This window comes from Indicator indicator, chromosome 14 (assembly GCF_027791375.1).
Source record: "Indicator indicator isolate 239-I01 chromosome 14, UM_Iind_1.1, whole genome shotgun sequence".
NCBI lineage: Eukaryota > Metazoa > Chordata > Aves > Piciformes > Indicatoridae > Indicator > Indicator indicator.
The window spans coordinates 22538837-22563452 of NC_072023.1; the positions used below are offsets into that span (position 1 = coordinate 22538837).

The following is a 24616-nucleotide window of genomic DNA, read 5'->3' on the forward strand; positions in this document are numbered from 1 at the left end:
AAGTTTTTCCTAATGTCCAATCTACATGAGAGAGCAGTGGGCTCAGGTGACCAAGAAGGCCAAGGGCATCCTGGCCTGGATCAGGAATAGTGTGGCCAGCAGGAGCAGGGAAGTCATTCTTTCCTTATACTCAGCACTGGTTAGGCCACACCTTCAGTACTGTGTCTAGTTCTGGGCCCCTCAGTTTAAGAGAGATGTTGAGATGCTGGAATGTGTCCAGAGAATGGCAACAAGGCTGGGGAGGGGTCTGGAGCACAGCCCTGTGAGGAGAGGCTTAGGGAACTGGGGGTGTTTAGCCTGGAGAAGAGGAGGCTTAGGGGAGACCTTATTGCTGTCTACAACTACCTGAAGGGAGGCTGTAGCCAGGTGGGGGTTGGTCTCTTCTCCCAGCCAACCAGTAACAGAACAAGAGGACAGTCTTAAGCTGTGCCAGGGGAGATTTAGGCTGGATATTAGGATATTCTTCACAGAAAGAGAGATTGACCCTTGGAATGGGCTGCCCAGGGAGGTGGTGGAGTCACTGTCCCTGGCAGTGTTTAAGAAAAGCCTGGATGAGGCACTCAGTGCCATGGTTTAGTTGATTAGATGGTGTTGGGAGATAGGTTGGACTTGATGAGCTTGAAGGTCTTTTCCAACCTGGTTAACTCTCTGATTCTGTAAACCTCCCTTGACATAACTGAAACCCATTTCCTCTCATCCTAGCACAAGTTATTTGGGAGAAGTATCTTCTTGATAAACTTCAAGACTTCACCTCTTTGATGTCTGAGATAGACTGTTAGGTTGGACATTAGATGTGCAACTGCAGTGGTGACAGAGGAAGACTTTCTCCTTAAGAAGGACTCCTGGCATCATCAAGGAGGATTTTTTTTCTACAGCTTAGATTTAGGGAGAACTTAAGAATCATCTGTATTTAGTTGTACACTGCAGGGAAGTCACTTTATAGTACAAATCCTAGAGGGGAAGAAACATCAAAGGTACAAATGGCAATCAGATGCCAGATCCCTTACTTGCCACAAAGACTATGGACCTTGCTCTCATCTTTGTCTTTGAAAAACTTCTCTCAAAAGCAGGACTATTACAGACAGCCCTGTGAAAGCTGTTGTCTCTGGCAGCTACTAATTAAGCACAGTCACAAGCTAGAAACTATCTTATCTGAGAGATGCTGAAATTAAAAACTCCCATTTCAGAAAAGGAATCTATAAAAAATATCACTTGGGAACAGAGGATGAAATTCCAAAGTATACTGTAGGGGAGAATATGGAAGAAGGGAGTATCCTCTGCCCTTCTCAACATCTTCCCAAGATGGTTTGCAGTTTGGCAATACAAATCAAAGGAGCACAGAAAGCTTGGGAGAAAAGCTCCAAGTAACCTAGGTACCTACCAAGGAAGCTCAAGTCTATTGTGCAGCTCACCAAAAGTACTGCAAGCTACTACAGAGGCAAGCTGGAAAAAAGCTCTTTCTCCAAGCACCACTGAAATGGACACATTCCTGGAGAGTATTGCTATATCCTATGGTCATATTCTGACAGAAAGATTTTCCTTTGAGAAAAGACTGACAGAGTCTTTTAAGAAGATCTTTTAAATTCCAGTTAAACCCTTACATTTCTAAGGCAAAGAAAATGTTAAACAATATCAGAATAAGCAGTCCTGTTCAGCTCAGTGAGGAATGTGTCTGTAGAATCATGCAACCCAGCAGTCAGCTTGGGCATTCACCCTGTTTCTCTGCACTTAATGATGAAACACTTGGAAATACAGCATCAGCACCACTAAGACATAGGACATGACTGTTAAAAGTTCACTGTCTTTATATTGATCTCAATGGATTTTAACAGTTTATTGGTAAGAAAACTACCCACAACCTCCTTAGGGCAAACTTCTTGTTTCATATGACTAATTTTTGTCCCATTTTAATGTCTCAATATGTAGTTCATTTATGTTTGTGCCCATCTCTTGTTATGCTTTGTTGTTTTTCCACTGCATCCCTGTTCCTTATGATTAAATTCTGTGATTCTGTGAATGGGTTTATTCAAATGAGTGTCCACAGTGTTTTAAAACAACCTATTGATGTTCAAGATCGTATTTTCCTTGTGCATTTCAACATCTTTCTGTTTAGAAATCTAATTTCACATTTCTGCTGTCATAAGTGTACACCTTCAAATTAGATAGGCAGGATCACTAGGCCTAGCCAGCTTACAATGAAATAACAAAATATCCCAGGACCTAAAATCATGCTTAGTTTATTTCCACATCTATCTAAGTTTCTGTTAAGGGATAGGATTTTCTGACTAGTGCTCCTACTTGCATCTCTTAAGAGGTACTTTAATATTTCATAAGCCAATTTTGTATAATTGATAGATACAGTAAATTAAATATTTATTCCTATTTTTCGCTGCTTTAGTAGAATTTTACACCTGCTGCTGACAGAATTAAGAAAACCAACCTGAAATATCAGAGAAATAAACAGTCCCCTCTACCTCCTTTGATTTTACATAATATTTCCACGCTCTAAAATTGTATTCTTTCAAACCATTACCTTCAATACTGGAGTTTCAGAGATGCTAGGAAGCTGTGCTATTTTGATGGCATGTTTGACTAGACCTAGTCACTGTGCAACCATTTCCGAGGCTGAGGCGATAGGAAACTCCAGAAGTTTTAACTCAAATTCTAACAAATTATTTAACATAGAAACAAGGTTTCATTCATGGGGAAAATTAACACAGCAGGGGGACTCTCTCACCTCTCTGCATCAGTTGCTATAAATTGAAAGCATACCATTTAGAAATTCCTTAATTAACATGTTTTGCAAGGGTCTGGAATATCAGCGAAAGAAAAATGCTCTTCAGGCATTTAGGATCGTTTGTTAATAGAAGGTTGACCCCTCTCCACAGTATGTGGTGTTGTCAGTACATGCTTACTCACTGGAACCTACTATTTCACAACCAGTTTCAAAGGTTTAAGAATAGCCACCTTCCTACAGGTCAAAAAGCAGAAATCTGCAGATCAGGGTTCAAAACCTTCCTGAGATCCAGTAACAAGCTCTGGAATTACTGGGGGGTTACCACACTCCTGCTTCTCTATGATTTCTTGTAGGGGCTTTCTGGTGCAGGGAGAAGCAAAAGCTAAACAAAGCAAAGCAGAAGGGGTGTACAGGAGGCACGGAAGAACTCTTTCATTTAAAAGAATGCTTTGGATGAAGTGCTATGAAAACAGCTGAAGGGAGCAATGTGCTCTTCTGGCCAAGAAGGCCAACGCCATCCTGAGGGGTATTAGAAGGGCCATGGTTAGTAGGTCGAGAGAAGTTCTCCTCCCTCTCTAATCTGCCCTGGTGAGGCTGCATCTAGAATATTGTGTCCAGTTCTGGGCCCCTCAGTTCAAGAAGGACCTCAGGGAAATGCTTGAAAGAGTCCAGCACAGAGACACAGAAATGATTAAGGAAGTGGAACATCCTCCTTATGAGGAGAGACTGAGGGAGCTGGGGCTCTTTATCTTGGAGAAGAGGAGACTGAGGGCTGACCTCATTCATGTTTATAAAGATCTGCAGGGTATGTCAAGAGGATGGAGCCAGGCTCTGCTCAGGGGTGCCCAATGGCAGGACAAGGGGCAATAGGTGGAAGCTGAGGCATAGGAAGTTCCATGGAAATATAAGGAAATTTTTTTTCACTGTGAGGGTAATGGAACACTGGAACAGGCTGCCCAGGGGGGTTGTGGAGTCTCCCTCTCCGGAGATATTCAAGACCTGCCTGGATGCATTCCTGTGTGATCTGCTCTAGGTGATCCTGCTCTGGCAGGGGGGGTTGGACTGGATGAGCTTTTAAGGTCCCTTCCAACCACTAACATTCTGTGATTCTGTGAGGTGACTTCCCTGCTGCTACAGGCAGTGCTGGTCAGTTGTGCAATACACATTTACCCTAAAGTACCATACAGTCACAGAATGCACTGGGTTGGAAGGGTCCTTTAGTCCAACTCCCTCTCCAGTAAGCAGGACATCCCCAACTAGATCAGGTTGCTCAGAGTCCCACCAAGTCTGACTTTGAATGTTCCAAGGGACAGGGCTGCCACCACCTCACTGGACAGCCTGTTCCAGTGTTCAACCACCCTCATGGTAAAGAGCTTGTTCCCAACATCCAATCTAAACCAGTTTAAAACTGTGGCCCCGTGTCCTAACGCTAGGTCTCTGTAAATAGTCCCTTCCCAGCTTTCCTGTAGGCCCATTTCAGGTAGTGGAAGGTCACTATAAGGTCTCCCCAGAGCCTTCTCTTCTCCAGGCTTGAATCCCAACTTGAAAGAATCTGGCATGAAAGATCATTTCCTTCCTATAAACTGTTTGTGGCTTCCTGCAGCTCACTCACTGGTCATTTATCTCTTTGATCTGTTAACTGCACAGGGCCAGCTGGCTCCAGCTCCCACCTCCACTGTTGCTCTTAGGGCTGGCTGTACCAGCAAATCAGTCAGCAGCTCCCATCAGAAATTTTTCAGACTTTCTCTTGCTCTGTTTCCCAATTTCCATCTAGGTATTCTGTTTTCATGCATAGGCATGGAAAATTTCTGCCTTCTAAGGAAAGGAACGTATTTCTGCTTAGATCTTAATTTACTGGACCTCACAGAGCTCTAGTAGGCAATGTGCAATGTTAATTTTACATGTGGGAAAACAGGTAACATAGGTGATGATAAGTTAGGAACCATTCTGCTGCCTCAGTCCTACCCATCTTCTCATTGCCTAACTTAACTTGGTATCCTTCTGGTGAGAAGTGCTTGGAAAGAGCACTGATTCTATTTGTAAATGGGGATGGTGGAGGCAGATAGTCAAGTAGAGTTGTGAATAACACAAAATCAAACAATACAGAGCTGACAAATGTCATCTGGTTTACACTGCCATTTCTTCTTTGACTTCAGTAAAGGACTATCTTGTAGATAGCCCTCCAGTAGAAGGCTACTGCTATTTTCTGTTTGTAATAACACAGACCTTTCACAAATTAGCAAACTGAGTTGTCAGGCATCCTGGCATGACAAATACGAACAGCCCCAGATAACTTCTCCCCTCAGACATAGCTGCACAGGTAGCACAGACAGTAAGCACATAGATAAATGCATGATGAAATGTGCTACTGCATGCATGTCTGGCTTGCTAGCTTAACATACTGCAAAGAAACCAGCTTTTACTGTATACACTCTAACTCTGTTCTCCCTTCAGAGACTCTTGGTATCTTATCCCCCCACCCCCCAACATCTATTTCTCTTATGTATTACTTCTGTCCTCTGCTTATCCTTCTGCTGATCTTCTGATTCTACTGAAAAGACTTTTCATTAGAGCCTGACCTAATGTTTATCAAACACTTCCTGTTATTTCAATTCTGATTGCTTATGGATACATTATTGAGTTCCAGACAGACTTTTAAGTCATTTTGCATTTCTTCAAGGTCTGCTTTACTCAAGGCCAACATTTTCTGTTACTGCCCTTCGTATGGACTTTCATCAGTAATTCAAACCTGTGGTTGCACTGTTAGAACTTTTCTACTCCAAGCTTATCTATCACACCTACATCATTTCTAGTGATTGGCTGCAGCATCACTGTTAAGCTTATGGGCAATTGCTTCATTTAAGGGAGCAGCCTTGTACTGTCTTACTGAACATGCACACTGTGCCTCTCTGACCTGCTGTGTATCTTGGTTTTCCACAGCATGTTTTGTGCTTGTTCCTTTCACCAAGATTTCAGTGATGTTAACCAGAGCTCTGAGCGTGCAGAACAACCGCAGACTATGCAGAATTCAGGACATCTGCTGCAGCAAACAGACAGAAAAGTTACCAACTAGTAATATAATTCCATAGTGTTAATTACTGTCCTGATGAGCCTCTTACAGCAGCCAACTGCAACCACTTCTACATATTCAACACAGTAACCAAGGCTATGTTCCTAAAACGACACACAACACTGCATCTGCATGGTGCAAAGTGCTGAAGTAGTACAAACTCTGCAAATTCAAGCTTCTCTAAAGGAATGGGCAGAGCTTTGGACAAATGAGGTATTGTCTGCATGCACACAGACAGCAGAAAGCCGACATAAACATAATTTTCTGTGCTCTCAGTAAACTGACAGAAATTTTAAAATGTGCTCATGCCCACGCTAGATCTAATCTGTACTGCCAGAAGATCACAACCAGAGAAAAAAGGGATTATTCTCTGCAATTTGACAATGCAGGTGGGAGAAGTCTCTCTGTACTGTGCATTGTTCTCTGAAGACAAGAAGTCAGAGGTAAGAATACACTGCATTTCAACAGCCACCTTCCCCAGCCAGTGAGCACAGCTGTAGCAGCAAGAAATCCACATCACACCTTGGACTCACTCTGGCTCCTGCTTGGCTGGAGGGAGAAAGGAAACAGTCACCAGACTGTGACCAAGGAAGTCTTAGTCATCAGTCAGGTGACAAGTCCTCATCCCATACATTCAAAAGAGTGAGGACTTAACTAATCACATATCACAGGAACATTCAGGTTGGGAAAGACCCTCAGAATCACCAAGTCCAACCCAGAATCCTATTCTACAAGGTCCACTCCTAAACCATATCCCGAGGCACCACATCCAAACAACCTTTAAACACATCCAGGGTTGGTGGCTCAACCACCAGTTGTTTCCAACCAGTAGTTTGTCTCCAGCCCTACACTGGACTGCCAGAGCTTGACATCATCTGCCACCCTGGAAATCACTCAGAGCCTGCTGACATCTGCAGAAAGGAGCTGCCAATTCTGACCCAATCTCCTTTTAGAAGATGAGAGCCATGCATTGCCACAGATTTCTCATGGACCTTTTACAGGGTAAAATGTGCCCTTTATAGATACACTTGAAATTCAATTCAACTGGATGTATTTCAGATGCCTAAAGCAAGACATAAATTCTTGCTTTATATGTTACCAAGCCTCCTCCCTTGGTTTGCCTTTCACTTGGAAATGCTCTGGATTGAAGACTGATTTTGTATTAAATTAGAGCTGAAGTTGTAGACACATATTTAAATCACTACATAATACAACTCACATGCCATTGAGTGTACCCTCAATTTTTGGGTTGACTGTGGGATTTAAAGCCTGGAACTCACAAATTATCTCAGATTGACTTTTGACTTGCTATCTTTTTCTTATACTTCACAGAGCAATTGTAAGATTTATTCTGCCAATGTCAGTGTGTGCTTTGAAGACAAAGTGCTAAGTGGCAAGTAGTATTACTTATTCACTAGACTTGTTTCCTATGTTTGTTGCGTTTGCCAAAATATACCTAGCTTTTCAGGCAAATTTTGCTAGCTTGGTTCCCTTTCTTCTCTTTCAGTTCTCACAAAACAGCTGTTTGGTAGAAGTTTAGGATCATGGTGGTCCACATCCAGCAGTAGGAACGTCATCCCTTGCACTTAAATGGTTGCATTTGTATGTAGCATGTTTACAGCCACACCACCTAAACCTGCCCAGAATTAATTTTTGCAAGACAGTGCTCAACACAGCAATAGCTATTGGTACCTTAATATTTGTCCTCCCATTATTCATACTAAAATAGATCTGCACCAATAATAGCTACAGTGTAAAAACCTTATTTAGGACTGAGGTAAAAGGTTGGTGTTGTGATGTTCCAAACCACGTGTCTTGGACTCTCTCTTCTTCTAATCACTAAATTGTTGTATCTTTCCTTAATTCAGGACTAAGGGTTTTGTGCACTGGGATGCTCTGGGCCTGAGGATTTTTGAGGAAATGTCTTCGTGCAGTACTGCCATGACCTGAGTTTTTTTTGGGGCAACCTTGTGGCAATGCTCTCTGCTTTTAGAGTCAAAGACTAGACACAGTAGTCCCTCTCTGGATGCAGCACACAGCCAGCCTATTTGTGGCTTTAAGTTTGGTTAAGATTTGCTGTAAAAACTGTAAGTGGAACTACTTCTGTAAAGCAGGATGAAGCCTGGAAGAACTGAGAGTGGGCCCTCCTGAAAACTGCAAAACACAGCTTTTCCTTGCTGCTTGGCTATATTATTTCTGTTCATTTTGGAAAGAACAGTGTCAAAGCATCAACTATTTGTGCTCCTTAGGACTGTTCATTCCAAGATGCTATGAAGGCACAGGTAATGGACATAGCTTGCACTAATATACAACAAGCAGTGAAAACCACTGATTAGTTTGCCTGCTTTTTGTCTGGAAACTGTCTGGTAGAGTCAGAGATAGAGTCAGTTTCCCTGGAGAAGTTCTTGTACTCAAATCACCATCAAGACCTTCAAGAAGCCCAAGAAATTGCCGTGGTTCTTATAAATCAATGACCAAAACTGCCTTAATTCAATGCTGAGCTTGTTTTTGGTCACCTACCTGAAAACAGCGTGCTCCTTTGGTAATGACACAGAGCCACCAGTGTACAATCCCACCTGCCACTGTGCCCTCCTTAGCACTGCAAAGATTATTCTTGCCAAGTGAGTCACTGTCCTTAGAGGGCTGTCAGCCTCTTTCACTGAGAGACAGGTACTTAAATATTCCAGAAGAATTTTAACATGTCAGTCAAGCCTGTAAGGGTATGGCTAAAAGAATTTAAGAGAACTGGGTGTCTGCTCCCATTCTGATGTCTGTCTCCTTATGTAGCATGCTAGAGAAGGAAGCAAAAATAGTCCACCCACTTTGTAGATACGATTTTGGATACAGGAGCCAAGAGCCACTGCTTCAAATAGAGGCAAATTATTCACATACCTCACTGTGAAGTAACCCTTTTTTCTAGAGTTCATGCAGGTGCAAGCATCAATGTCTTGTACACAGACACGTTGTGCAAAGTACTACTTCTCTAACTGGCCTCCACCTCCAGCGCACTGCCAGAACCTGCACGTCTCACTAGGTTCAGCTTTGCTTGCTGGTGTGCAGTGAATGCTTTCTGAGGAGTCCTGCAAGGGCTGTGATTCAGAGTACAGCTGTTTGCCTGCAGAGGTGGCCTAAGCAATCTCATTTGGATATAAAAGTGCACAAGCACAGCACTCCAGCCTGAGCATGGCTGGAGGACCAGGCCCAGAGAGTGGTGGTCAATGGTGCCACTTCCAAATGGCAGCCTGTCACTAGTGGTGTCCCCCAGGGATCAGTGTTGGGCCCTATCCTGTTCAGTATCTTTATTGATGATCTGGACAAGGGGGTTGAGTCCATCATCAGTAAGTTTGCAGATGACACCAAGCTGGGGGCAGGTGTTGATCTGTTAGAGGGTAGGAGGGCTCTGCAGAGGGACCTTGACAGGCTGGACAGATGGGCAGAGTCCAAGGGCATGAGATTTAACACATCTAAGTGCCAGGTTCTACACGTTGGCCACAACAACCCCATGCAGTGCTACAGGCTGGGGACGGAGTGGCTGGAGAGCAGCCAGGCAGAAAGGGACCTGGGGGTACTGGTTAACAGCAGCTGAACATGAGCCAGCAGTGTGCCCAGGTGGCCAAGAAGGCCAATGGCATCCTGGCCTGGATCAGGAATAATGTGGCCAGCAGGATCAGGGAAATCATTCTGCCCTGTACTCAGCACTGGTTAGACCACACCTTCAGTACTGTGTCCCAGGCAATGAGGACGTGCATGTTTTTTTGACCTCTTACTATCCCTTTTCAAGTCAATGATCTGTACAGCTGGCCTCACATCCAGTGTGTGACATCACACCTGCTAGCTGAATCAGACCAAATGTAGCATGCCATAGTTCTCAGCATACACCAATAATTGCTCAGTCCAGCACAAGAAGACTGCATACAAATTTCGGAAAGTTATTTGGGAGAGGAGACAGCTGGGCTGTATTCCCTGTTCAGTTAATTGCTTTGTGCAAAGCAGAGCAACTTTATCAGGAGGAACTGAGATCCTCAACAATAAATACACTGTTAAATTGACCACTGTGTGGGTGAAAAACCTCAGTCAGAGAGACCAAGTCCCAGACATCTCAGGAAAGCTTTTTAAACACAGAGCTACTGATAAATCAGCTTTGTGTTATGCTATCAGCCTTCTGAGGCTCACAAATGAGACAGGTGGGAAACAGATATATTTTATACACACACTGCAACACATCTAAGTGGCTTTGTGCTTCAGGACCCAGGTGAATGTTTGCATGCTCAGCAAGGGCAATGTAAACACCTGTGAGTCTAGGATTTTGTGCTCCCTCCATGCTTCCCTTACATTATGCACAGTGAAGTGAAAAGAGTTTAAGGACTGCACACTATGTCCTCAGTTGGACTGATACAACATCACGTAAGGCAAGGCTGTAAATCAGATTTTTGAGGCTGTGGTCATCTTAAAAAAAATTGCCAACCAAGCATAAAAAACACACAGTAAAACAGTTAACCCTTTTCTGGAGCAATTTTCAAGTGTATTACTTTGAAAACTCAGCTCACAATGCTTCATGATGAGCACTTTTTACAGCACAGCTGAAGGGGCACCATATTTTGGTGTAAAGGACAGGAGTAACTGACCAGATGCAGCAAAAACTTCTAAAGCCAGTTTGGCAATTGAATCCACTCTACTGTGTAACTAATGTCCCCACATCAAACTAATTACTAAGGTCAAGTTTATCAGAGTGGTTGCTTTTAAATCTTCAGATACAAGTTGCCAGGGCCTGCCATATCCACAGGAGTCACAGGAAACATCTGGTTGAAACCAGAGACCTCTGCTTTGTTCCTTTCTTTCTTTTAAATCATGGTACCAGCTGAATAAAATTATTATAGATACTAAAGACAGGATTTAAAACCACTGTGCCGAATTACCCTCTCACCAAAAATGCTACAAATAATACACAAATTAAACAAAATTAAACTGGAATCTGAGGTTCTCAGCAGTTCTGACAAACCAGAGTCAGAAACTCTGGCCTGAAATAAATGTATGTAGGGCACCGATAAATTCTTATTTTCATACTTACCTACAAAGAAAAAGTAAGAGACTCAAAAAAAAGGAGATTACTGCATGTATTCAGATGGGTATGGATCTTGTAAAATGAGTAACTATGGAAGGCAAATCATTAACAATAGGGCCATCTGCTGTATTTCAAACAAATTACACCAGCAACAAATCTGAAATGTTCCAATGCTTTACAACCTGAGTTTTTCACTACTCCATATTACAAAAAATTATCACCATGATCAGTAACATCAGTCTGATTAACAGGAAATGTGTATTTCTTACACCTCTTCCAATTAAAAGCAATACTTACTGGCATAATAATTGTATCTGATTATACCAATTGACATTGCAGCTAAGTGTGTAAAATCCTGAAACGCTTCCCATTACACTTAAAGTAGATAAACAGAGTTTTGTAAGGATACAATGAGGTCAGCAGCAAGTTGAATGTTTACTTAAATACTGAAAATGCACTTGGATGAATTTTTCTTGCTCTGAACTAAGAAGAAATTCCACATCTGAAGAGCTTACAGTAGAGAGGGGGGAAAAAATCAACACAAAAATGAGGGAAAGTTTAGAAGACAGATGAACCCAGGTGGTTCTTAGTACATCTTTACACTTCCCTATATCAATACACTTGAAGAACCCTCTCTCAAGCATGATGGAAGAAGCAGGTGTCTGGAACACAGTTCAAAGAGCATATCCTTAATCACCAGTTCTGGGGGTTGCATAGAATCACATAATCACAGAATTTGTTAAGGTTGGAAGGGACCTCAAGGATCATCTACTTCCAACCCCTTGCCGTGGGCAGGGACACCTCACGCTAGATCACGTTGCCCAGAGCCACATCCAGCCTGGCCTTAAAAACCTCCAGGGATGGGGCTTCTACCACCTCCCTGAGCAACCTGTTCCAGTGTCTCACCATCTTAAAGATGGCATTAAACACAACCCTCAAATCCTGGTCCAATGAGGGAAAACTGTACTGGTGCAGACCCAAAGCTGCAGAGAGGATAACACTACTGCACATCTGGGCTCAAGCAAGTGCTTTGCTGCATTCAGTCTGCATTGGCTGTAGCTGTGCAAAAACATAACACAGACAAACTATACACAGCCCCTAAAAGCTCCACCCTGCTCATGGGAATGTGTTTTTTTAGCTGAAAGGTTCAGAATAAAATGCAGGCAGACTCCTAAACATCAGGTCAAATGTAACTGAGTTTCCGAAGATAGGGAAGAATGAATACTTTTTGAAGTGTCAATTAACTGCCAGTAGCAACTGTCACTGCTTTTGAGTGTGTCAGTCAAAACCAGTTATAACCTAGTCCATCCCAGTGCTGGCTAGAGCACACCTGGCCTTTCCCCTCAGTGCATTTCCAGGACAGCTCATTTCCCTGAACTGCACTCTCACAGAGTTGGTTAGAAGAAGTGATTGCAAACCAGAAATCACAGAATCATAGAATGGTCCGGGCTGGAAGGAACCTTCAAAGGTCATCTAGACTGACCTCCATGCAGTGTGCAGGGATATCCCCAAAAAGACCAAGCTGCCCAGGGCCTCACTGAGTCTCACCTTGAAAATCTCCAGGGAAGGGGCATCAACCACCTCTCTGGGCAACCAAGTGTCCTGTAAAGTACTTTAACAGAAGTCAGCAAAATCTGATACCACCATGGAGATTTTATTTTTCTGCAATCAGTCCTTTCAATTATAATATTAATTCCATGCTAAGGCTAGTGTCAGCATAATTGCCTAATATATTATTAAATCACTTTTGCTGAGAAGGAATCAAAGTGTGGGGGTTTTTTCACCCTGTTGGAGTAACTGCTTAACCACAGGTTTACGCCAGCAGTAAGAGAATGTTTAGTTTCTCAAAGCACCCTCTGCATTAGTAACATTCATTCTCAGCAGCATATTTATAATAGAAAACTGATATTGCTCTCTTCATTTATTTTAACAAAAACCTTCATGAACAGTAAGGATTCAGGAGGAATCTTCAGATCAGCTTACAAGTCATCTACTGCACCACAACTGTTTGCATAATCTGTCCCAAATGCATGTGCCCTTACTAAATATACCAAGGAGAAGACATTTGACAACAAATATTCCTCATTCCCACAAGTTCTGTCAGTGTTAAGTGTTACCAATTCATGCAATTTTTGTAGGTTAGACAAAATAAGTGACATTTCATTACCACCCCTGCAGCTTCAGAAATTGCTGCACTTTTTTTTTCCTGTGATTGGCAAAACTAAACTTTCACGACTAAAATTTTTTAAGCTTCATAAATAACATAGCAAAGACATTCTTAGCTTAAAAAAAGAAAATTGCATGTACCTACCTGCCATCATGGCTATCATGCTGGCTTTGTAGACATTAGCAAGGGACCCCAGTTCACCTGTTGCCAAGATTGTTTTCATGTGAGCTTCTCCACAAGCCTGACGGCACTGACGGATCTCCTCGTAGAGACCTGTGGATAAAAGCATGTGGCAATGATCAAAGTTGCCTGAGAGACATTTTCAAGTATGGCTGTAATTTCCACTGCTGGATTAATTTCCCATCTTATAATTAGTCATAGCACTCAAGAACTTAAGTTTTGTAAGTTCAATAAATTACATGACTGGAGGTAATTAACAATGCCACCCAGTTTCAGGCTTTACTTAAAAGCTATTAATGTCAGTTCTCTCAAAACTAAGATTGTGCACAGTATGTCAAACACTCATGAATACATCAGGAGTAAAAAAAATGCTATCATAGTCAAAATTTATTTTAAAACAGCTTTTTCAGCAATAAATATGCTAGTACATTAAATCAGTACACAGAGACTGTTATGTTTTCCTGTCCACTCTGTGTCATCACCCACTCTGTCCCCTTCAGCCACATTTGCCAAAGTGCTCAGCCTAAAAGACATCAAAAATGTGACCAACTTGTCCAATTACAAACATTAGTGCCATGATATATCTCTCTTGGCTTCCAGTGGTTACTCCTGGAGGTTCCACACTCCTGTTAGCTTTGCTTCCTACTGTTCCCCCTAGTACCATGGGACCATCTCAGGAAGTCTGATCACAGAGACTGATGTGTGTATTTGGACATCTGCATCACAATTAAAGGTTCTTGAAACTAAGAATTTCCTGAAAAAAAATCAACATTGTCTGCTAACAGCCCTGGTGAGGAGAGACTGAGGTCTAGGACCACACCTCAAGGACCAGCAAATCCAAATGGATCTTTGTTTACAAAATACCTCAAGTAGCTGCACTGCCTATAAGGTTACCAAGGACTTGGAGCATCCTGTGCCATGACCTCAGATGGCCTTGGCAAAGGTGAAGAAAGCACCATGGCAAGAGGGCCAGCAGGACAACATCTGCATAGCATGCTGTGGAGCTACAGCTGCAAGGGCAGCTTCTGCTGGCCAGGCTCACTGAGGAAGCAGGCTGGAGTTCAGGATGGAGGTGTGTCATGAGCCAGTGTTACACACATCAGCGCTGGCACTGACACAAACAGCAGGGCAGACTTTCAGATCTCAGATATGGCAGACCATTCTCTCTCTATCTTCACATTACTTGAAAAACAAAAACCAAATCCCTCCCCACAGAAAGCTCTCCACTGCCTTTGGAGGGCTTCTTGTTATCAGTCTGTCTTGTGACTTACAGGTCTCCTTAGGTCTCATCTCCAAGCACTCAGCATGACCCTGAAACAAACCAGCACACATCCCACCTGCTCACAGATTCCCAGTGCACTGCCAGCCACATAACCAGCCGCAGCCAGGAACAAGCAGGGGCAGGGAGGGCAGGCCAGCATGGGGGTGCTCATGGACATGGTCCAGAGCGGACCATCCTCTCACAAACTCCTGCTTTCAGATTTACAAAGTGTCACAGCCAGAGGTACGCTCAACTTTCTAGCAGTTTTGTATTTGCACAGATTCAGTAAGGACTGGAATAAACTTGGACATAACCAACCGTAAAAAGGTTGGAACTTGCAGACCCGGTTAGGTAACACAACACAAAGAGGACAGGGAAACCCTTCCATCAGTTTTGGTAGAATTCAGCAATGCTCCCACAAAATTTGAAGCAAAGGGAGACTAAAAGAGCTAGAAATTATTGAAACGTAGCTGTTAGAAGCTGGCCGCTTGGGGATATTTAAGACTCCTCCAGTGTGGAGAGAAAAGCAGCTCTTTACCAGACACAGCTAGCATTTCTGGAATTTGAGTAATAATTTAAAAAATAAAAAGACACACAACAAGCAAACAGGATACTTTGCAAGACAGTCCCAAGACAAATCACACCCAGTCTTCAAAGACACAACCAAAAAGGCTTTTTACTAAAGTCTAAAATACAGCTTTAAAACAAAGCTCGCTTGCTAAAAAAGTCCTGGATAAGGCTTTGAGGAGTAAATTTTTTCAGCAATTCTAGCTTTCTTTTCCCCTCAGTCCTCCCCCTCAGGACTACTAGGTGTTTTCAGCTGCTGTACAGCTGGACCTCTCCTCTGCCTGCAGCATTGCCACATCTTACTGATGCCATCGGCACACTATGAGGCCAGCACTGGGATCACTGGGGTGGTCCTCTGAGATGTGCCACACACATTAGTAGACAACTGGTTAATGCACTTAGCAAGTCCCTTTATAGACACCAAGCTTCACCTTGTTTCTTACTGTGTACCAAAGGTGTGAATTAATCAGTACTAGCATGCAGTCTAACATGTTTTATTGATCAATTGGTGATACTCCTGAAACCTACATCAAATTGAGACTCAAAAAGGAAACAAAAAAAAAAAAAGCAGTGCTATTTTCTTGTGCATTTGATAGCACTGCTCATGTTAGATCCAAATGCAGTCTCTGCTTGTGGAGTGACTCTTTCCTGAAGCTTTTGGAAAGCCAAAGAAAGCAGCTTTCATGTTCTTCTACTTTTGGTAACAAGAAGAGTTTTCTCTGCCTTTTAAGATATGCCACCAAAAACGTCAAAATAAAATCAACAAAATGTACATTTAAGTTAAGATTCAACGAAAAAAATTATGTCCTCACAGCTGTTGTTCACTGGAGTTAGTACTGCAGCTACACCACCCTCCTTATTGTTGGAAGACACTTTTATGTGCAATTAGTGCCAAGATCATTTGAAGTCTCACTAGCTGACAGCATGCATCAGCCCACGGACAGGAACAACTGAGAATCTTCAATCATCTGTGTCTATCAGGTTAGCTGAGGTGGTGGAAAAGTGGGCACACTTTAATGGGGCAAGTATGTAGGTATTTAATACTGCTCTTTATTCAGAGACCAATTATTGCAGACAATAGCTGGCATTCATAGGACATTCTCAACCTGACAGTAACAGCACAAATAGAAATGCAGCTACCTCTGGGACAGACAAAATTAGCCAGAGCACAGCAGTCCCAGTGCAAGCAGGAACTGCTTTGACACAGAGCAGGTGCAAACACTCCCACTCCTTTCAAAAATAAAAGTTTCAGTACTCAGTTGTTTTAAATCAAGGCACAAATAACTTGAGTATCCTGAAACTCCCTGGCAAATGTCTAAAGCATGGGTGGAGTCAATCACGCTTGAAAATGCACCCAGTGTTTAAGGGGTCCTGGGCTTCTCCTGGGACAGTCTCTGCCTCCACAAAGTCCAAGCCTTAACTACTCAGTTCTGTCAAGCTGATCAGGAGCAGAGCTGGACACTGCAGTTGTGGTAACACTTGTGACCGATACAGCAGAAAAAAGCTTCTCTGGTTAGCAGCAGTAGCACAAAGATTTTTGGAATCACCTCTTATCACTGAAAACCTTGCAGGCATAAAGCCAACAGGAAGAGGTTGCAAATGATTCTCCTTCTGACTGCAAAACCAAGGAACAGCACATCGAGAGCTCTCAAAGCAAATCTACAGTACTGTGTAGCATCTTGAACACAGCACTAACACTCCTCATTCTGAAGAAAAGTCTAAGTCTTAAGTCAGAGGGGACAAAAAACAAAACTCAAAGCAAGATAGAACAAACAAAAAAACCTACACCACAACTACCAAAAAAAAAAAAAACAAACAAGAAAAAAAGAAACACAAAAAACCCAAACAAAAAACCCACAGGCAAAAAAATCTCCAAACAAACAAAAACCTCAGCCAAACAAAAAACACAGACAAAAAACAACCCCAATAAACCCACAAACAAAGCAAGCCAGCCTATACAGAATATATTCGGAGCCAGATGCTCAATGATACAATCTGTAGTAGTTCCACTGCCTTAGCTGTTAAAATGGATGCGACATAAGGACTCTCCTACTTCACAACCACTTATTTAAGATCTCTTATTGCTTCCATGAACTTTAGATTTGTTTTTACTAGGTGCATTTACAGAAGTCAGAACAATTCAGATCTTATTGGGGGGGGAACAAAACAAAACCAAACATGACTTTCATAGCTGTGGTTTTAATTTCACTGCTATAAAAGTGTTGAAAGGTGGTTTTCTTGCAGTTTTCCTAAAACTGGACCTATTCAGTACCTTTATACTGATTTTTAGCAGCTATTAAATATACCAAAGGAAATGTTCCTCCCTCTACATATTTCTCAAGCAAACAATCCTGACAGTCAGTGCTGGCTATTACCTGCCCTAGACTGTTTGGATGGTGTTTTGCTTCAGTCTAATACATTTTGTCTTAAAAATCACAAACTAAAGGGGATAAATCCATATTTTCCACAGAGGAAGTAAAAATATTAAAAGGGGAGGGGGGGGGCAAGGAAACAACCAGCTTAAATTTTGAAGAAACAGCTCTTCTCCAAAAATGTGGCAATAAAAACACTTTTTCTTTAAAAAAGAAAAAAAGGGGAAAAAAACACCTCAGCTTATTTGTTGTTTTTCTTTAGTCAGTCACATTGACTGATGTTAAGGGTAGGAAGTGAGATGAGGAGGGAAGATGTTTCGATTTCTGTTAGACCAAAAGATCAAGGTAATCATGATGAGAAACTGGAAAATGAGCTGGAATCCCTCCTGTCTTGCATGTTAATGGCAGGTTTGTTAACAAAATGACAAGCACAAGGCTAACAGCACAACACAACTCCTTCAGTTCTGCTCTCAGCCACATATGTGCAACTCCAGGCTCCAGTGATTCACGTGAAACTGAAAACAGAGCTTGGCTTCAGGAGTCTTGAGCTGCTCCTGACAATATGTGACAGAAATTGTGCAACTACACTCCGAGATCTCAGCTTGCACATCTAGAAAGCTGTATATCCAGCTAGAATATTTCTCAACAACAAACAACTCTCTGGAGTGGGGAGTGTGTTTTCTCTGCACTGTTTATGAAGTATGTAGCACAAAACAAGGCCCCAATCCCTGAACAAAGCCTCTAAACTCACAGTTGAATAATTATCAACAGACTTTAAAAGGCAGCTTTCATACTGGGGTTACACTCCATGTATTTCATGGATGCAGCCATGTTCACAGAATTACAGACTGGCTTGGGTGGGATGGGACCCTTAAAGGTCATCTAGTCCAATCCCCCTGCAATCAGCAGGGACAACTTCAAACTCCATAAAAAGGGCTTCCTCCCTTTTCTTGTAGAGAAATGCAACTGACAGAGCAAATAATGATTTAACAATACCTTTCAAGCCATTGACAGTGTAGCTGTGTAATTAAAAGTAACACTACAGCACCCCAGCCAGTTTCAGAAGGTACAGCAACATATTAACTGATAACAGGAATAAATAAATCAGTAAGTCCAGTTCCTTTCAACAGTTGGTCAGCTTCATCACTCTTTACATACATGCTCCGCATTCTTTGAAGTGTGATTTTTAAGCTTAATCCATACTTTGTCAAGGACTGATTCTATGATACAAGACAATGGTGGAGTAAACTACTCTAAAGTAGCATTGCTTTTAAAGCTAATATGTGGTAAAAGGTATATAAGTTCATAAACTTAAATCTCATGTAATGTTATTTTCCAGTGCAATTTAGTTGTCTAATAAAACTGCTTTCATGTTCACTGTTAAAAAAAATCTTAGCAATTCCTTCACAAAGAACTAGAAAAAATATCATGAGTGCCATAAAGAGCTCCAACAATATTTAAGAGCTTCTGTAAAATAACTGGACATAATTGGACATAAGCTAAAATATTTAATAACCAAACAAGTCTTTAAAACAAATCACAAAGCAACACTATTCCATAATGGTGATCCCAATTACTGCACTTAAAAAAATAGAAGCTAAAAATATATGTATGGTAGGATAAAGCACTTTACCACACACATACTTTTGTCAACAACTGCTGAAGTTGTGAAGGCAGGCAGCAAGAGAAAATAATGATTAAAAATATATTCATAGAATCATAGAATTGTCAGGGTTGGAAGGAACCTCAAGGATCATCTAGATCCAACTCCCCTGCCATGGGCAGGGATACCCTCCACTAGATCAGATTGCCCAGAGCCACATCCAGCCTGGCCTTCAAAACTTCCAGGGATGAGGCTTCTACTACCTCCCTGAGCAACCTGTTCCAGTGTCTTACCACCCTCATGGTGAAGAACTTCTTCCTAATATCTAATCTAAATCTCCCCTCCTCTAGATTGGATCCATTCCCCCTACTCCTATCACTACCTGACATCCTAGAATGTCCCTCCCCAGCTTTCTACTAGCCCCCTTCAGATACTGGAAGGCTACAATAAGGTCTCCTCAGAGCCTTCTCTTCTCCAGACTGATATTAGCATCACAAGCATAAGCAGCACTAGGGATGGAATTCTGCCCCTGGACTCAGCACTGGTGAGGCTTCACCTGGAGCACTGTGTGCAGCTCTGGGCCACTCACTGCAAGAAAGATCTTGAGGTGCTGGAGCAGGTCCAGAGGAGAGCAACCAGACTGGGGAAGGGACTGGAGGGAAAGGCTGATGAGGAGAGGCTGAGGGAGCTGGGGGTGTTCAGGCTGGAGAAAAAGAGACTCAGGGGGGACCTTATCACACTTAACAGCTACCTGAAGGGAAGTTGTAGTAAGGTGGGGGTTGGGCTCTTCTCCCAGGCAACTTGTGGCCTGAAGCTGTGCCAGGGGAGGTTTAGGTTGGAAGCACTTCCTTATGGAAAGGGGAATCAGACACTGGAATGGACTGCCCAGGGAGGTGGTGGAATTGCCATCCCTGGAGGTGTTTAAGGAAAGATTGGATGTGGCACTTAGTGACATGGTCTGGTCGATGTGTTGGTGTTAGGTCATAGGCTGGAATTGATGATCTCAGAGGTCTATTCCAGCCTCAATAATTCTGTGATTCTGTTATCATGATGATTGTACTTCCTTAACCAAACTCAAGTGCCAGGGTCCTTTAAGAAGTGTTCCAAGTAAACAGGCAATACAGCCCTGCATTATGAGACTAGGTGGAAAATTCATTCCCAGACAATGATGTGTTTACCTTCCACATGGTGATTAGTTATAGGAGCATTGTCAGCACTTAAGGCACACTATTCACAGTACATTAAGGAGGCAATTAGAGCAAAAACCATCTTCAGCATTATTGTTCTTACTAATTAGCAGTAGTCTACAGGCAGGAGAACATCAATAATAATATGAAGAGTCAATTTGTACCCACAACTTTTAGGAAAAAGAAAACAACTAAAATACATATTTTTGTCATAAACTGAAACATGTATATTTAACAAGGTATCATCTACATTAGCAGCCCCTTGGGAGTTTTAACAAAACTATTCAAATAGTTAGGCATTTCACTTGCCTGGGTTTTTGTTTTGTTTTGTTTTTTAATCCTGTACACAACATCCTTTAAAGGCACAGAAAGAATAGACCTGAATTTTCAAAACACAGTGTCATTCTGCATGCCCAGCCTGACAGGATCTTGTAACAGTATTCTCTCTTTTAATAATGCAATTGTTCATCATAAATTAGCTGTGTTGTTCTTATTTAGTCCAGTGCCCCAGACTATCCCCTCTTAAGGGAGGGACCAAATTCTTCAAGGACTGATATTAAGACTTGGGGAAGACAAAAAGACAGTTTGCACATACAGATACAGAGGTTTAGGTTCCTTGCCAAAGGGTGGATCCTTACCTTTCCACTGGCCAGCCAGCACCAGACTCCTGCTAATGACAATGTCAATCTCTCTGGCACCATATTGCACAGCTAGCTTTATTTCAGCCAGTTTGGTTTCTAGAGGAGTTTGTCCAGATGGAAACCCAGCAGCCACTAGGAAGAAGGGGGATGCAGGCAGAGGGAAGAAAATATTTTATAAATTGATCATCAAATTGCATACACCTCTAATACATCAAAGAGTTTGAAAATTACTCTTTTTTTTATCCCTACCCTGATACAAAACATCTAAATGCCCTTCATCCTACCCTCTTCATTCACAGCCAGTTCTTCCCTCAAAAACCAATATCCAGCAACATGTATCTGGTGAAAAGGTCTCTTTCACATGCCTTAAACTTTTCCAAAGCAGCCTACAGTATTTATTGCTTCCAGCAGAATTGAGTAAGCAAAGAGTGAACTCATATATGAAGCAATCCATACATTTTTAACTCTCCTCAATTCTTTTCAGTAGTATTTAATGTTAAATCCTATTAATAATATGTTTAACTGCTAAATCACAGTACAGCAAAAATTGCTTTCAGTGAGGTCTACTTGAGGTCACCTTTATGATGTTCAAGTACAAAACCCAAAGGTAACTTTGGAAACCTTAAAAATAATAGTTCTGTCAGAGATCCTCTTTTTCTCTGATATGTAAATACATTGAGTATGTTTTTCCCCCTACACAACAACAAATCAACAACAACCACAAAAAAGCTAGAAAACATGGATCTCAGCATTAAACACCTGATCTAACTTCAAAGTTAGTCCCTGCTTTGAGCAGGAGGCTGGACCAGATGACATTTAGAGCTCCCTTCCAACCTGCATAATTAGTCGATTCTGCTTCTTGCTTATTGTATATTCAAGACTTGTCTCTCATGTGTGGTGACTGGAGAAGAGCTGGCACTATTAGATTTGTAAGTACAAGTCCTGAACCTGGCAGGCTGCTCAGCAGGCAATAACCCTTGCCTCTGCACACAGTTTCACTGGATTCAGCCTGCAGGATTATACTTAAAAAAAGAAACAACTGATAGGGAAAAAAAATTGTATTAGAAGTCCTAAATATCATATTGCATTATTAATATTATTATCATCATCATTTACTTAGTGTCTACTGATACACTGTCTAGCACACCATCTAAATTTCTGCTATTTGGGTGAGGAAAACACTTAAGGACCTCTTTGAAGAGCTTCCAGCAAAACAGACTTTGCATTCCTGATAAGCTTGAAAGAAGACAAAAGATTATACCAGAAGCAAACCCCTCCCTCCATCTCCTTCCTTCTACCTGCTACCTCTTCTCTTAATTTTCTCTGAAAAAAAAAAAAAATTAAGTCCAAACTTCTGTTTTTTTCTAAATATTTTATAGCAACCAAGTATTTAATTGGCTTACCTGAAGCTACTGGTATGTTACAACCAGCAGCCTTTAAGGCATTAACAGCATCGGTGACTCTGGCAGGATATACACAAACAGCTGCCGCAGTAATGCCTGCAAAAGCCACAGTTAACTTTTTCATATATAGATTCCCACCTTCTGGAGTGCAATCCATATTGCAAGAATGCGTACACTCTTTTTCCTCCCCACTCTTGCATTCTCACAAGGATCTCACACCTAAGCTATGATATTTCTGTTTTATTTCCCCAAACACTTCAGGAAATTTTCCATATTGTTACCTCCCTTGTGTTCCTTCACCTGACCCTGGGAGCAAGTTTACATTAGCAGGAGTTAAAACACAAAGATGTTTAGCCACAGATTTACTGTTTAATGCCAACAGGTACAGTTAAGACATGCTTAGTCATCAGAGCACTGCAAGAGAAACCACACTGCCAAGATCTGTCCTTACTTCTTGAGGCAGACTAAGCCCAGCAGCAACTGAGCAGTCTTTATGTTAATGCAGTCCTACTGCACTTCAAGTTAAAATGCTGCTATTCTCTCCAAGTCTCAGATAATTGACCTCATATTTAATACTCCAACTATCTGAAGAGTCCATAAATCCAAGTTTAAAAAAAAAAAAAAAGATTAATTTTTGATATTTTATGTGTATGGCTTAGAACCAGGGGCCTGATTCCCCTTTGGTTCTACATGGTATGACTTCAATCAGTGCACCTTGGTCCATTGAAAACTGAAATATTTCAACAGTAAAAGCATGCCCCAAATGTCACTGGGATTCTATTTTTGTTAGAGCATCATAAGGCCAACATGACAGGACAAAAATCAAACAGGATTCACTGAGACATCAGTGATTACATCTGGAAGAAGCCAGAAATGCTGCTCAGGAATAAAGAAGTTTTATTTATAGTTATATCAACAGCCTCAAGATGGAGGCTGCTTCAGTAATGTCAGTGAAGGTTTTGCCACTTGTTTTTAAGGGCTGTCTTCTGCCCCACCAACTCTGTTGCCTTAGCTGGGAACCCTGTGTGTGTGTGTTTAATACACGATACACACACAGTCACATACTCACTACAGGACTAATTCCTTAAAGCAGACTGGGTTGCAAAGATGTCTGCTATCTTAAGTACCCAAACACGCAGGTAGCAGATAATGTTTTCTGAAAGGAAAAAAAAACATGCTTAGGACTGTAGAATGCATCTTTACTGACAGACAAGGTGGCAGGCCCAATAGTTACCTACAGAAATAGCAGTTAAGGATGAAAGTCAAAGAAGCCACATGAGCACTTCTCCCTTCTGCTATCTCCTAAAGACATCAGCAGATTAACAGAACACTCAGCTGGTGTCAGTCACATCTTAGTGAACTGTTATTAAAAGCATACACTGAGGTTACACACATGTGGCTTCCACACCAAATTTTCTCATTAAGTATCATACCTTAGAGTGCTGCCCTTAGTCCATCCTTCATTTTGGTTGTCTAACTGAGAATGGATTTTTTTTTCTCTCCTTATATTATGACAGTAACTCAAAGGAGTAAATATTTTGCAGTTAGAACTTCAGACAGTTCTTAGAAGATGACCATATAGGACCTAGTTTGTTCTCTCTGCAGTGCTGCCCCCTATAACTGCTTCCATTATAGGAAGAAAAGGCCATTTTTTCACCTTTCTGAAAACTGAAAAACTAATGAGGAAACATAAACATTTTCTCTGCAAAATACACCCAACAAAAACTGTCCTACCTTTATCGTGCATGTCCAAGGCTTTCAGCAGATCCTCTCTGATGGGATGCTTTGCTTTAAAACACAGCCTGCGAACATTTGAAGCAGTATCATCACCTGAAAGAGTAGTGAGGTCTATGCAGGTAACAGCTTTCAGCAGCCAAGCAGCCTACCGAGAGAATGAAACAAAGGATATAGTAATTCAGTTTACCATTCCAAAGCCAAACTGACTTAGAAGATGAAAGAATCAGAAGCCTGGCTCTCACTCTAAGAATGAGGAAACACATGGGTTGTAACATAGATGATATGAGTCAGCAGCATGCCCATGTGGCCAAGAGAGCCATTGGCATCCTGGCTTGTGTTAGAAACACAGTGGCCAGAAGGAACACTGAGGAACAGCAGGATGAACCCCCTGCACTCAGCACTGGTGAGGCTGCACCTCAAGTGTTGTGTTCAGTTCTGGGCCCTTCACTACAACAAGGACATTGAGGGGCTGGAGCATGTCCAGATGTAACAGTGTGAGAGGGCTCATGAAGGGCCTGGAGCACATGGCCTATGAGGAGCATCTGAGGGAGCTGGGGGTGTTCAGTCTAGAGAAGACAAGGCTGAGGGGAGACCTCATTGCTCTCTACAACTATGTGAAGAGAGATTGG

The 24616-nt window shown here is 42.0% G+C and overlaps 1 protein-coding gene across 1 annotated transcript in view; it reads right to left on the minus strand.

The window, feature by feature from the left end:
* DERA (deoxyribose-phosphate aldolase) overlaps positions 1 to 24616 on the minus strand; it is a 58334-nt gene that overhangs the window by 19009 nt on the left and 14709 nt on the right. Inside the window, exons 3-6 of the mRNA XM_054386887.1 lie at positions 23985 to 24132; positions 22251 to 22346; positions 20845 to 20979; positions 13181 to 13309 (exon numbers count right to left, since the gene is read on the minus strand). Coding sequence (XP_054242862.1) covers positions 13181 to 13309; positions 20845 to 20979; positions 22251 to 22346; positions 23985 to 24132 — 508 coding nt within the window. The remainder of the gene's footprint in view (positions 1 to 13180; positions 13310 to 20844; positions 20980 to 22250; positions 22347 to 23984; positions 24133 to 24616) is intronic.